General features: G+C 44.2%; 1 protein-coding gene and 1 long non-coding RNA gene across 2 annotated transcripts in view; both read left to right on the top strand.

Moving 5' to 3' along the window:
- Positions 1 to 424, top strand: part of LOC127917802 (uncharacterized) — a 673-nt gene extending 249 nt beyond the window's left edge. The window contains exons 2-3 of the long non-coding RNA XR_008097736.1: positions 135 to 239; positions 340 to 424. This is a non-coding gene — a long non-coding RNA (uncharacterized LOC127917802). The remainder of the gene's footprint in view (positions 1 to 134; positions 240 to 339) is intronic.
- The window catches only part of LOC127917804 (mdm2-binding protein-like), a 12,892-nt gene extending 370 nt beyond the window's left edge, over positions 1 to 12,522 (top strand). The window contains exons 2-7 of the mRNA XM_052500870.1: positions 681 to 850; positions 4,494 to 4,512; positions 8,539 to 8,700; positions 10,234 to 10,431; positions 12,119 to 12,209; positions 12,369 to 12,522. Coding sequence (XP_052356830.1) covers positions 681 to 850; positions 4,494 to 4,512; positions 8,539 to 8,700; positions 10,234 to 10,431; positions 12,119 to 12,209; positions 12,369 to 12,522 — 794 coding nt within the window. The remainder of the gene's footprint in view (positions 1 to 680; positions 851 to 4,493; positions 4,513 to 8,538; positions 8,701 to 10,233; positions 10,432 to 12,118; positions 12,210 to 12,368) is intronic.
- Positions 12,523 to 14,580: the final 2,058 nt, after the last annotated feature.

The raw sequence follows: 14,580 nt of genomic DNA, 5'->3' as shown, positions 1-14,580 counted from the left end.
ATCGGTAGGTACTGTATGTGGATCGGTAGGTAGTGTATGTGGATCGGTAGGTACTGTATGTGGATCGGTAGGTACTGTATGTGGATCGGTAGGTACTGTATGTGGATCGGTAGGTACTGTATGTGGATCGATAGGTACTGTATGTGGATCGGTAGGTACTGTATGTGGATCGGTAGGTACTGTATGTGGATCGGTAGGTACTGTATGTGGATCGGTAGGTACTGTATGTGGATCGGTAGGTACTGTATGTGGATCGATAGGTACTGTATGTGGATCGGTAGGTACTGTATGTGGATCGGGTAGGTACTGGATCGGTAGGTACTGTATGTGGATCGATAGGTACTGTATGTGGATCGGTAGGTACTGTATGTGGATCGGTAGGTACTGTATGTGGATCGGTAGGTACTGTATGTGGATCGGTAGGTACTGTATGTATGTGGATCGGTCAGCTACAGCCCGTGTGTGAGAAAAGGGATTGGCTCAGTGCTGGTCCTGGATCGACCGTCACAGAACTAACTGTATAGGAACTATCAAGGCAGAATCAAGGCAACAAGGAGAACCAAGGCACTTGTTATACTGTATAAACGTCCCTAAGCATTCCTATGGCTTTTCTCTACATATAATCTGGATGTGTGTTCTTTATTTTCAACTCATTTTCACCTATTTGGTTTTTGCCATAGTTCCATATGTGGAGGTGAAGGGTGAGAGCGGACACTACTTCCTGTTGGTCCAGGGGTCAGAGGGCGGAGGCTGCAAGGCCCGCATGATACACTCAGCCAATCAGATCAATGGAGCCGCTGCCACGGCAACCGTCAATGGGCTTCTGAAAGAGAATTCGTGTCGTCTTCAGGTAAGAAACTTAAAAGAAATGGTGAACAAACAAAGATCTGATATGAAATGTTGTTTACATTATGATCGGTGACTTACCTGTCAATATCACGGACAGTATGAATGGTCTAAAAGTTGAAAAGGACAAGAAGAATCCCTCTAGCTAGCTGATGCTTTGAACGTAATTACAAATGATTTGTAGACTGCAAATTGACTGCAAGCATCCCAAACAGATATAATATTTGACTAAAACATAATCATTTCTAGCCTTGCTTACATTTGCATAAGATCACATATCTCTCTATTCTGCCTGCCAATACTTGGGAACAGATTTCCCAAATTAAAATAACTTGGAGCTGATTTACTGGTGTTTTTACAGTCTTATGTCCAAACATTTTTTTTAAATGAAATAAGGGGGGCCAAAATAAAACCACCCGCGGGCCTCCAGTTGGGGAACCCTGCCCTTACTCTTCTGACTCTTTCCTCTGGATATCTACCTTCTTTCAGAGATAATAAAGCCCTGTAGAAAGAGAGACAGACATACCTCTGAGTGAAACAGAGGACGAAGAGAGAAGACACAGCAGTGTAGTCTCTCTCTCTTCCTCTCTCTCTCTCTCTCTCTCTCTCTCTCTCTCTCTCTCTCTCTCTTCCCTCTCTCTTTTCTCTCTCTCTTTTCTCTCTCTTTCCTCTCTCTCTTCCTCTCTCTCTTCCCTCTCTCTCTTTCCTCTCTCTCTTTCCTCTGTCTCTTTCCTCTCTCTCTTTCCTCTCTCTCTCTTTCCTCTCTCTCTTTGCCTCTCTCTCTCTTTCCTCTCTCTCTTTCATCTGTCTCTTTCTCTCTCTTTCCTCTCTCTCTCTTTCTCTCTCTTTCTTCTCTCTCTCTCTTTCTCTCTCTCTTTCCTCTCTCTCTCTTTCATCTCTCTCTTCCCTCTCTCTCCTCTCTCTCTCTTTCCTCTGTCTCTTTCCTCTGTCTCTTTCCTCTCTCTCTCTCTTTTCTCTCTCTTTCCTCTCTCTCTTTGCTCTCTTTTTCCTCTCTCTTTCATCTCTCTTTCCTCTCTCTCTCTCTTTCCTCTTTCTCTTCCCCCCTCTCTCTCTCTCTCTCCTCTCTCTCCTCTCTCTCTACCCTCTCTCTCTTTCCTCTCTCTCTTTTCCTCTTTCTCTTCTCTTTTTTTTTTCTCTCTTTCCTCTCTCTCTCTTTGCTCTCTCTTTCCTCTCTTTCTCTCTTTCCTCTCTTTCTCTCTTCCTTCCTCCTTTCCTCTCTCTCTCTTTCCTCTTTCTCTCTTCCCCCCTCTCTTTCCTCTCTCTCTTTCCTCTCTCTCTTTCCTCTCCCTTTCCTCTCTCTCTCTCTTTCGTCTCTCTCTCTTTCCTCTCTTCCCTCTCTCCCTCCCCCTGCTGTGTTAAGCCCTGTGGACTGGGAGCATGCTGTAACAGCCTGTTGTACTCTGTACAGTATAAAGCATGCAGGCTTCCACGTTCAACCAGAGAGCACATTTTGTTCCGTTATGAAATGCCCCCAAAAGAAGAAAGATGTTGTACTTTTAAAATATATTTCATGCAGTTAACAGAGGCTCTTATCCAGAGAGACTTACAAAGAGTTTGTTTTCTTTTACACCAACTTTCATGTAGCATTTATTTTCTGAATGAGAACATAACATGGTGAAAGAATTGTTCCCTCTCTTTCTGACTTTAATGACCCTCACTCTGAGCACCTTCAAAGATTAAAGCGTAAGAATGGTTATTTTATACACCGACTCTCATGTGGCATTTTCATTCTCAAAGAGAACATAACAAAATGGTGGAAGAAGCAATAGTGCCTGAAAGGTCTTCCTGTTCCCTTCGCTCTCTGTAGGAGTTTATTATATAGAAACCTTAAGGAAAAACCTTGACTCCTGAAAGAGAGTCTCTCTCTCTCTCTCTCTCTCTCTCTCGCTCTCTCGCTCTCTCGCTCTCTCGCTCGAGCCTCAGTCACTGCAGTGTAAAGTAGGAACCCTGTCAGTCCATTTGGGCCGAAGTCGAGCCTCAGTCACTGCAGTGTAAAGTAGATACCCTGTCGGTCCATTTGGGCCTATTTCAAGCCTCAGTCACTGCAGTGTACAGTAGTTACCCTGTCAGTCCATTTGGGCCTATTTCAAGCCTCAGTCACTGCAGTGTAAAGTAGATACCCTGTCGGTCCATTTGGGCCTAAGTCGAGCCTCAGTCACTGCAGTGTTTAGTAGTTACCCTGTCAGTCCATTTGGGCCTAAGTCGAGCCTCAGTCACTGCAGTGTAAAGTAGATACCCTGTGGGTCCATTTGGGCCTAAGTCGAGCCTCAGTCACTGCAGTGTTTAGTAGTTACCCTGTCAGTCCATTTGGGCCTAAGTCGAGCCTCAGTCACTGCAGTGTAAAGTAGATACCCTGTCAGTCCATTTGGGCCTAAGTCGAGCCTCAGTCACTGCAGTGTAAAGTAGATACCCTGTCAGTCCATTTGGGCCTAAGTCGAGCCTCAGTCACTGCAGTGTAAAGTAGATACCCTGTCAGTCCATTTGGGCCTAAGTCGAGCCTCAGTCACTGCAGTGTAAAGTAGATACCCTGTCAGTCCATTTGGGCCTAAGTCGAGCCTCAGTCACTGCAGTGTAAAGTAGATACCCTGTCGGTCCATTTGGGCCTAAGTCGAGCCTCAGTCACTGCAGTGTAAAGTAGATACCCTGTCGGTCCATTTGGGCCTAAGTCGAGCCTCAGTCACTGCAGTGTAAAGTAGATAATTAATGTCGGTCCATTTGGGCCTATGAGTCGTCGCCTTGGTCACTGCAGTGTAAAGTAGATACCCATGTCAATAGTGCTGTGTTTAAACTCTGGAACTTCAGATTAAACTCAAATCAAACATGTTATTCCCTCACATGCACAGCTGTCAACAGGTGTAGGTTAGACCTTACAGTGAATTGCTTACTTACATCCCTTAACAACAATGCAGTTTAAAAAATATGAATACTTCCATTGAATAAGATTAAAGTTTTATAGGGTTAAAGTAATGTTAATTAATGTAGACCTAATATGATATCCCTGAGTCATTGTCAATTTATTGAGAAAGGGTGAGTCAACCCAGAAGGCTTACAGACTGATTGATTGTTGTGGTTTAAACATCTTTTTCAATCTTCATTGATTAATAAAACTGGAAACACTTATCTCCTTAATCAGTAGCTTTAAACTCCCTCAAGAGTGTGTCAGAGCCTGTAGCTCACAGATTACTGCACCTTGTACATAGCCCACCTATAAACTTTAGCCCAAACAACTACCTCTTTTACCCTAATGTATTTATTTTATTTAACTGCTTTGCTTTGTCTTGGCCAGGTTGCACCCCATTATTTCTATTTCAACTTTGCACATTCTTCCATTGTAAAAATCTAATGCATTCCAGTGTTTTACTCCCCTGTCTCCTATTGTATTTACTAAACTCCCTGTCTCCTTTGCCTTTACCTCCTGTCTCCTTAATCAAACTCCCCTTTGCTTAATGCAGTGTATTAGACTCCCCTGTTTATAATGCAGTATTATTGACTGTATGTTTGTTAATGCATGTGTAAAACTCCCCTGTCTCCTTTGTCTGTCGAACTGTCTTTAATGCAGTTTATCTTGGCCAGGTCTCCCTGTCTCCTTAATGAGTGTGCTTGTAACTCCCTGTCTCTCAATGCAGTCTATCTGTCTCCTTAAAGGTGAAATACATAAATAAACTCCCCTGTAAAGCAATGCAGTATTAAACTCCCCTGTCTCCTTAATGCAGTGTGCTTGTACTCCCTGTCTCCTTAATGCAGTGTGCTTGTATTAAACTCCCCTGTCTCCTTAATGCAGTGTGCTTGTATTAAACTCCCTGTCTCCTTAATGCAGTGTGCTTGTATTAAACTCCCCTGTCTCCTTAATGCAGTGTGCTTGTATTAAACTCCCTGTCTCCTTAATGCAGTGTGCTTGTATTAAACTCCCCTGTCTCCTTAATGCAGTGTGCTTGTATTAAACTCCCCTGTCTCCTTAATACAGTGTGCTTGTATTAAACTCCCCTGTCTCCTTAATGCAGTGTGCTTGTATTAAACTCCCCTGTCTCCTTAATGCAGTGTGCTTGTATTAAACTCCCCTGTCTCCTTAATGCAGTGTGCTTGTATTAAACTCCCCTGTCTCCTTAATGCAGTGTGCTTGTATTAAACTCCCCTGTCTCCTTAATGCAGTGTGCTTGTATTAAACTCCCCTGTCTCCTTAATGCAGTGTGCTTGTAATAAACTCCCTGTCTCCTTAATGCAGTGTCTCCTTAATGTATTAAACTCCCCTGTCTCCTTAATGCAGTGTGCTTGTATTAAACTCCCCTGTCTCCTTAATGCAGTGTGCTTGTATTAAACTCCCCTGTCTCCTTAATGCAGTGTGCTTGTATTAAACTCCCCTGTCTCCTTAATGCAGTGTGCTTGTATTAAACTCCCCTGTCTCCTTAATGCAGTGTGCTTGTATTAAACTCCCCTGTCTCCTTAATGCAGTGTGCTTGTACTCCCCTGTCTCCTTAATGCAGTGTGCTTGTACTCCCTGTCTCCTTAATGCAGTGTGCTCCCCTGTAATAAACTCCCTCCTTAATGCAGTCTCCTTAATGCAGTGTGCTTGTAGTATAAACTCCCCTGTCTCCTTAATGCAGTGTGCTTGTATTAAACTCCCCTGTCTCCTTAATGCAGTGTGCTTGTATTAAACTCCCCTGTCTCCTTAATGCAGTGTGTCTCCTGTATTAAACTCCCCTGTCTCCTTAATGCAGTGTGCTTGTACTCCCTGTCTCCTTAATGCAGTGTGCTTGTATTAAACTCCCTGTCTCCTTAATGCAGTGTGCTTGTATTAAACTCCCTGTCTCCTTAATGCAGTGTGCTTGTATTAAACTCCCTGTCTCCTTAATGCAGTGTGCTTGTATTAAACTCCCTGTCTCCTTAATGCAGTGTGCTTGTATTAAACTCCCTGTCTCCTTAATGCAGTGTGCTTGTATTAAACTCCCCTGTCTCCTTAATGCAGTGTGCTTGTATTAAACTCCCTGTCTCCTTAATGCAGTGTGCTTGTATTAAACTCCCTGTCTCCTTAATGCAGTGTGCTTGTATTAAACTCCCTGTCTCCTTAATGCAGTGTGCTTGTACTCCCTGTCTCCTTAATGCAGTGTGCTTGTAAACCCCCTGTCTCCTTAATGCAGTGTGCTTGTATTAAACTCCCTGTCTCCTTAATGCAGTGTGCTTGTATTAAACTCCCCTGTCTCCTTAATGCAGTGTGCTTGTATTAAACTCCCTGTATCCGTAATGCAGTGTGCTTGTACTCCCTGTCTCCTTAATGCAGTGTGCTTGTATTAAACTCCCTGTCTCCTTAATGCAGTGTGCTTGTATTAAACTCCCCTGTCTCCTTAATGCAGTGTGCTTGTATTAAACTCCCCTGTCTCCTTAATGCAGTGTGCTTGTATTAAACTCCCTGTCTCCTTAATGCAGTGTGCTTGTATTAAACTCCCTGTCTCCTTAATGCAGTGTGCTTGTACTCCCTGTCTCCTTAATACAGTGTGCTTGTACTCCCTGTCTCCTTAATACAGTGTGCTTGTATTAAACTCCCTGTCTCCTTAATGCAGTGTGCTTGTATTAAACTCCCTGTCTCCTTAATGCAGTGTGCTTGTATTAAACTCCCCTGTCTCCTTAATGCAGTGTGCTTGTACTCCCCTGTCTCCTTAATGCAGTGTGCTTGTATTAAACTCCCCTGTCTCCTTAATGCAGTGTGCTTGTATTAAACTCCCCTGTCTCCTTAATGCAGTGTGCTTGTATTAAACTCCCCTGTCTCCTTAATGCAGTGTGCTTGTATTAAACTCCCTGTCTCCTTAATGCAGTGTGCTTGTATTAAACTCCCCTGTCTCCTTAATGCAGTGTGCTTGTATTAAACTCCCCTGTCTCCTTAATGCAGTGTGCTTGTATTAAACTCCCCTGTCTCCTTAATGCAGTGTGCTTGTATTAAACTCCCCTGTCTCCTTAATGCAGTGTGCTTGTATTAAACTCCCCTGTCTCCTTAATGCAGTGTGCTTGTACTCCCCTGTCTCCTTAATGCAGTGTGCTTGTATTAAACTCCCCTGTCTCCTTAATGCAGTGTGCTTGTATTAAACTCCCCTGTCTCCTTAATGCAGTGTGCTTGTACTCCCCTGTCTCCTTAATGCAGTGTGCTTGTATTAAACTCCCCTGTCTCCTTAATGCAGTGTGCTTGTACTCCCTGTCTCCTTAATGCAGTGTGCTTGTAATAAACTCCCTGTCTCCTTAATGCAGTGTGCTTGTATTAAACTCCCTGTCTCCTTAATGCAGTGTGCTTGTACTCCCCTGTCTCCTTAATGCAGTGTGCTTGTATTAAACTCCCCTGTCTCCTTAATGCAGTGTGCTTGTATTAAACTCCCCTGTCTCCTTAATGCAGTGTGCTTGTACTCCCTGTCTCCTTAATGCAGTGTGCTTGTATTAAACTCCCCTGTCTCCTTAATGCAGTGTGCTTGTATTAAACTCCCCTGTCTCCTTAATGCAGTGTGCTTGTACTCCCCTGTCTCCTTAATGCAGTGTGCTTGTATTAAACTCCCCTGTCTCCTTAATGCAGTGTGCTTGTACTCCCTGTCTCCTTAATGCAGTGTGCTTGTATAAACTCCCTGTCTCCTTAATGCAGTGTGCTTGTATTAAACTCCCTGTCTCCTTAATGCAGTGTGCTTGTAATAAACTCCCTGTCTCCTTAATGCAGTGTGCTTGTATTAAACTCCCTGTCTCCTTAATGCAGTGTGCTTGTATTAAACTCCCCTGTCTCCTTAATGCAGTGTGCTTGTATTAAACTCCCCTGTCTCCTTAATGCAGTGTGCTTGTACTCCCCTGTCTCCTTAATGCAGTGTGCTTGTATTAAACTCCCCTGTCTCCTTAATGCAGTGTGCTTGTATTAAACTCCCCTGTCTCCTTAATGCAGTGTGCTTGTACTCCCTGTCTCCTTAATGCAGTGTGCTTGTATTAAACTCCCCTGTCTCCTTAATGCAGTGTGCTTGTACTCCCCTGTCTCCTTAATGCAGTGTGCTTGTATTAAACTCCCCTGTCTCCTTAATGCAGTGTGCTTGTATTAAACTCCCCTGTCTCCTTAATGCAGTGTGCTTGTATTAAACTCCCCTGTCTCCTTAATGCAGTGTGCTTGTATTAAACTCCCCTGTCTCCTTAATGCAGTGTGCTTGTATTAAACTCCCCTGTCTCCTTAATGCAGTGTGCTTGTATTAAACTCCCCTGTCTCCTTTGATAGCGTGTGTGTTGTCCCATTCATATGAACTTCATTTGAACTCATAAGCCACGTTACCAGGTTATTGAACATCCTAAATATAACTCCCACGTCTGAGTTATGTTGTTGTTTCAGGTGTGAATAATGTGATTACATCAGGGGGGGGGGGAGAGAAACCTGAACACTGCTCTTACTAATGTCACTTATTTTATTCAACCTTATTAAACTCTACCCAAAAACCTGCTGATTTAGAAGGTCCTGTGTAGATTGTATTTTCAACCAGCAACTATCAGGAAGTATCACAGATCACACGTCACATTTTTTACAGTGTTACTTTCATCAGCTGTTGTACAATATCATACAAAACACAGGAAAAACTGAATTTTGACTGCAGTGGGCCTTTAATAAAAATAAGTAATACTAGCGAGAGCAGTGTACGGGTTTCTCTTTTCTCTGATGTTATTGAGAAGGGTTCAGCCAATTGATTGATAAAGCAGTCCACTTGGTCTCTTCTCCCAGGTTCCACCACTACAGACTGGCTGCGCTCCCTGCCCTGTCTCCATGGAGACCAACTGCTACAGAGGAGAGGAAGTTGGCCGAGGTGCAGACTCTGGTCCTAAAGGAGTGCCTGAGTAAGTACAACATCATATTTTATTCATCCTTTATTTAGCCAGGTAAGTGGTGGCAGGATAGCCAGTGGTTAAGCATTGGACTAGTATCCGAAGGTAAAAACAAGGTACAAATCAAAGGCAGTTATGTTCCTAGGCCGTCATTGAAAATAAGAATTTTTCAACTGATCTTGCCTAGTTAAATAAAGGTCAAATAAATAAAATAAAGTCTTCTGTCTAACACAGAATATATATTAAAATGTCTGTACTCGGCACACTGTTTCCATTTGCAGTGAGCTTTATTGCCACCAAATAGAGCCTAGTTAATGTATTTTTTTATTGCAGTTTATTTAACCAGCTATTTTATTGAAAACATTCTATTTGACAACAAAAAAACATATCTAGCATAGTTTAATAAAGCAAGTCAGTCTGTGTAGCAGCCAGACAGGGAGGTGGTTCCTCCAGTATTAAAGTCAGTCTGTGTAGCAGCCAGACAGGTAGGTGGTTCCTCCAGTATTAAAGTCAGTCTGTGTAGTTCCTCCAGTATTAAAGTCAGTCTGTGTAGCAGCCAGACAGGTAGGTGGTTCCTCCAGTATTAAAGTCAGTCTGTGTAGCAGCCAGACAGGTGGTGGTTCCTCCAGTATTAAAGTGTCTGTTCAGCCAGACAGGTCCTCCTGTATTAAAGTCAGTCTGTGTAGCAGCCAGACAGGTAGGTGGTTCCTCCAGTATTAAAGTCAGTCTGTGTAGCAGCCAGACAGGTAGGTGGTTCCTCCAGTATTTCAAGTCAGTCTGTGTAGCAGCCAGACAGGTAGGTGGTTCCTCAGTATTAAAGTCAGTCTGTGTATCATCTGTGTAGCGCCAGACAGGTAGGTGGTTCCTCCAGTATTAAAGTCATTCTGTGTAGCAGCCAGACAGGTCTGTGTAGCAGCCAGACAGGTAGGTGGTTCCTCCAGTATTAAAGTCAGTCTGTGTAGCAGCCAGTCAGGTAGGTGGTTCCTCCAGTATTAAAGTCAGTCTGTGTAGCAGCCAGACAGGTAGGTGGTTCCTCCAGTATTAAAGTCAGTCTGTGTAGCAGCCAGACAGGTAGGTGGTTCCTCCAGTATTAAAGTCAGTCTGTGTAGCAGCCAGACAGGTAGGTGGTTCCTCCAGTATTAAAGTCAGTCTGTGTAGGTGGTTCCTCCAGTATTAAAGTCAGTCTGTGTAGTAGCCAGACAGGTAGGTGGTTCCTCCAGTATTAAAGTGAGTCTGTCATAGCCAGACAGGTAGCAGCCAGCAGCAGGTAGGTGGTTCCTCCAGTATTAAAGTCAGTCTGTGTAGCAGCCAGACAGGTAGGTGGTTCCTCCAGTATTAAAGTCAGTCTGTGTAGCAGCCAGACAGGTAGGTGGTTCCTCAGTATAACATCAAGCAGCCAGACAGGTGGGTTCCTCCAGTATTAAAAACCTCCTGTATCGTAGCCAGACAGGTAGATCCAATCGGATCAAGCAGCCTCACTTACTGACTACTTCTGGCTCGGACAAGGCTACTTACTGACTACTCTCGTTATTCCATATTGACTAGGACGTAGAGAAGAGGCAGAGAAGCCGGCTTCAATACCAGTCAATGACCTGAAGATCTTGCTCAGCCTGGCCAGAGAACAGTACCTCAAGATGCATGACTCTACCCTGCCTAAAGCCTCTACCCTGCCTAAAGCCTCCAGTCTGCCCAGAGTTGAGCCCTGTGGAGCAGAGGAGGTGAACCTCACTACGAAGACGACAGGTATTCTGCTGTTCCAGTCCCTCCTTACTCCCCGTAACACAGCTCAGTAACTTTTACAGTGCATTCAGGAAGTATTCAGACCCCTTGACTTTTTCACATTTGTTACGTTACAGCCTTATTCTAAATTGGATTAAATAGTCCCCCCCCCCCTTCATCAATCTACACACAATACTCCATAATGACAAAGCAAAACCTGGTTTTTAGAAATGTTTGCTAATTTATAAAAAATAAAACGGAAATATCACATTTACGTAAGTATTCAGACCCTTAACTCAGTACTTTGTTGAAGCACCTTTGACAGAGATTACGGCCTGGAGTCTTCTTGTGTATGACGCTACAAGCTTGGCACACCTGTATTTGGGAGTTTCTCACATTCTTTTCTGCAGATCCTCTCAAGCTCTGTCAGGTTGGATGGGGAGCGTCGCTGCACAGCTATTTTCAGGTCTCTCCAGAGATGTTCGATCAGGTTCAAGTCCGGGCTCTGGCTGGGCCATTCAAGAAATTCTGAGACTTGTCCCGAAGCCACTCCTGCGTTGTCTTGGCTGTTTGCTTAGAGTCGTTGTCCTGTTGGAAGGTGACCCTTCGCCCTTCGAGGTCCTGAGAGCTCTGGAGCAGGATTTCATCAAGGATCTCTCTGTACTTTGCTCTGTTCATCTTTCCCTCGATCTAACTAGTCTCCCAGTCCCTGTCTCTGAAAAACATCCCCACAGCATGATGCTGCCACCACCATGCTTCACTTGTAGGGATGGTGACAGGTTTCCTCCCAGACGTGAGGTTTTGCATTCAGGCCAAAGTGTTCAATCTCGTGTTCATCAGACCAGTGAATCTTGTTTCTCATGGTTTGAGAGTCATTTAGGTGCCTTTTGGCCACATTATTATAAAGGCTTTATTGGGAGTGCTGCGGAGATGGTTGTCCTTATGAAAGATTCTCCCATCTCCACAGAGAAACTCTGGAGCTCTGTCAGAGTGACCATTGGGTTCTTGGTCACCTCCTGACCAAGGCCCTTGCTCACCTCCTGACCAAGGCCCTTGCTCATTTTGCCGGGTGGCCAGCTCTAGGAAGAGTCTTGGTTGTTCCGAACTTCTTCCATTTAAGAATGATGGAGGCCATGGTGTTCTTGGGGGCCTTCAGTGCTGCAGAAATGTTTTGGTACCCTTCCCCAGATGTGTGCCTCGACACAATCCTGTCTCAGAGCTCTACAGACAATTCCTTTGACCTCATGGCTTGGTTTTTGCTCTGACATGCACTGTCAACTGTGGGACCTTATATAAACAGGTTTATGCCTTTCTAAATGATCTCAAATAAATTGAATTTACCACAGATGGACTCCAATCAAGTTGTAGAAAAATCTCAAGGATGAACAATGGAAACAGGATGCACCTGAACTCAATTTCGAAGTCTCATAGCAAAGGGTCTGAATACTTATGTAAATCGGTTATTTCTGTTTTTTATTCTTTAAACATTTGGCACAAAAAAAATCTTTACTTGTTTTCGCTTTGTCATTAATGGGTATTGATTTTAAAAAACAAAAACAATTTTAGAATAAGGCTGTAACGTAACAAAATGTGGAAAAGTCAAGGTGTCAGAACTCTTTCTGAATACACTGTATTTGCCATCTCTAAAACTGACTCCTTCTAGAAACCTTGACTGATAAAACAAAATGACTCTTTTCCCATTCCAATGTAGAGTTCATTAAACACTCCCAACATGCTGATTGGCCAGAGAGAAGTGTTCTGCAGAACTATGAGAACCTCCAGAGGACTCGTCAGAAGCTGAGGTAAACTTGAATAATGCTCTTCACATCGGTACATACATCTCTCTTCCGTCAACAATAAGCAAGCAAGGTGGCTTATGGGAATGGAGAGTCCGACAGTATCTTTGGTTCCTCACACGTGACTCGTTTAACCATCTCATCTTTGGTCTCCTCCCTTCACAGGTTTGGTCTGCTGTCTGGCAGCTCATCTGACTGTCTGCTGGGGCCTAAAGACGTCCAGGGTCAGAGAACCACCCCAGCCTTGCTGGATGCCAAAGAGCTGCTAGACACTTCACACCAGACGGCCTGCCCACCGGAGATCTGCAGCCTCTATTAGTCAGAGACTAGGGTAACTCTGTTAGTCTGGAGACTAGGGTAACTCTGTTAGTCTGGAGACTAGGGTAACTCTGTTAGTCCAGAGACTAGGGTAACTCTGTTAGTCAGGAGACTAGGGTAACTCTGTTAGTCTGAGACTAGGGTAACTCTGTTAGTAGAGACTCTCTGTTAGTCCAGAGACTAGGGTAACTCTGTTAGTCCAGGAGACTAGGGTAACTCTGTTAGTCTGGAGACTAGGGTAACTCTGTTAGTCCAGAGACTAGGTAACTCTGTTAGTCCAGAGACTAGGGTAACTCTGTTAGTCAGAGACTAGGGTAACTCTGTTAGTCCGGAGACTAGGGTAACTCTGTTAGTCTGGAGACTAGGGTAACTCTGTTAGTCTGGAGACTAGGGTAACTCTGTTAGTCCGGAGACTAGGGTAACTCTGTTAGTCTGGAGACTAGGGTAACTCTATTAGTCTGGAGACTAGGGTAACTCTATTAGTCTGGAGACTAGGGTAACTCTGTTAGTCTGGAGACTAGGGTAACTCTATTAGTCTGGAGACTAGGGTAACTCTGTTAGTCTGGAGACTAGGGTAACTCTGTTAGTCTGGAGACTAGGGTAACTCTGTTAGTCTGGAGACTAGGGTAACTCTGTTAGTCTGGAGACTAGGGTAACTCTGTTAGTCTGGAGACTAGGGTAAATCTGTTAGTCTGGAGACTAGGGTAACTCTGTTAGTCTGGAGACTAGGGTAACTCTGTTAGTCTGAGACTAGGGTAACTCTGTTAGTCTGGAGACTAGGGTAACTCTGTTAGTCTGGAGACTAGTCTGGAGACTAGGGTAACTCTGTTAGTCTGGAGACTAGGGTAACTCTGTTAGTCTGGAGACTAGGGTAACTCTGTTAGTCTGGAGACTAGGGTAACTCTATTAGTCTGGAGACTAGGGTAACTCTGTTAGTCTGGAGACTAGGGTAACTCTGTTAGTCCGGAGACTAGGGTAACTCTATTAGTCCAGAGACTAGGGTAACTCTGTTAGTCTGGAGACTAGGTAACTCTATTAGTCCAGAGACTAGGGTAACTCTGTTAGGCCTGAGACTAGGGTAACTCTGTTAGTCTGGAGACTAGGGTAACTCTATTAGTCCAGAGACTAGGGTAACTCTGTTAGTCTGGAGACTAGGCTCTGTAACTAGGGTAACTCTGTTAGGCCTGAGACTAGGGTAACTCTGTTAGGCCTGAGACTAGGGTAACTCTGTTAGTCTGGAGACTAGGGTACTAGGAGACTAGGGTCTATTAGTCTGGAGACTAGGGTAACTCTATTAGTCAGAGACTAGGGTAACTCTAGAGAGTTGTTCAGATTCAGATACTGTTCAGATACTGTTCAGTTCAGATACTGTTCAGTTCAGATACTGTTCAATTCAGATACTGTTCAGTTCAGATACTTTAGGGAGTTGTTCAAAGGCATTGTGGTTTGACTCATTCTCTCTCTACTACAGAAGGTTGTCTAACGTATTTAGATGTACAACAGCTTCTCAGCCTCCTGGTTAATTTATATGTGTCTGAGTGCTCCAAAGTAGTTAACACTAACCAGGAGGAAGAGCAGCTCTATCTTGTCGAGTTGAGCTTGAGGTGCTGAACCGACATCCAAGCTGAGATATCTGCCAGGCACGCAGAGATGGGTGTCAGGAGGAGGGAAGGAGAAAAGTAGCTGAGTGTCATCGTCATAGCAGTGATAGGAGAGACCAGGATATGACGGAGCCGAGAGACTTGGTATATAGAGAGAAGAGGGCCTAGAACCGAGCCCTGGGGGACACCAGTAGATGAGAGTACGCATCATATCGAAAGTAAACTTGGAGTCAGGCTCCAAGTTTACAGGCTCCAATATGTTGTGTGGTCCTCCCACTCGACTTGGGTAAACCATGCAGCTACAGATTAAATAAATGATGATGATGAACTTCACAGGAGTGGTTAAAGTGCACGGTGATGACACGGATAGAATAATGAGTCAAATATTTCACTGGATGTAGAAATCTGAAGCATCCGGTTGGCTTTTCCGCTCACTACCGAATATGGTGATGAGAGGA

This window comes from Oncorhynchus keta, unplaced genomic scaffold, assembly GCF_023373465.1.
Source record: "Oncorhynchus keta strain PuntledgeMale-10-30-2019 unplaced genomic scaffold, Oket_V2 Un_contig_12098_pilon_pilon, whole genome shotgun sequence".
Classification (NCBI taxonomy): domain Eukaryota; kingdom Metazoa; phylum Chordata; class Actinopteri; order Salmoniformes; family Salmonidae; genus Oncorhynchus; species Oncorhynchus keta.
This window is presented reverse-complemented; position numbering and strand designations above follow the sequence as displayed.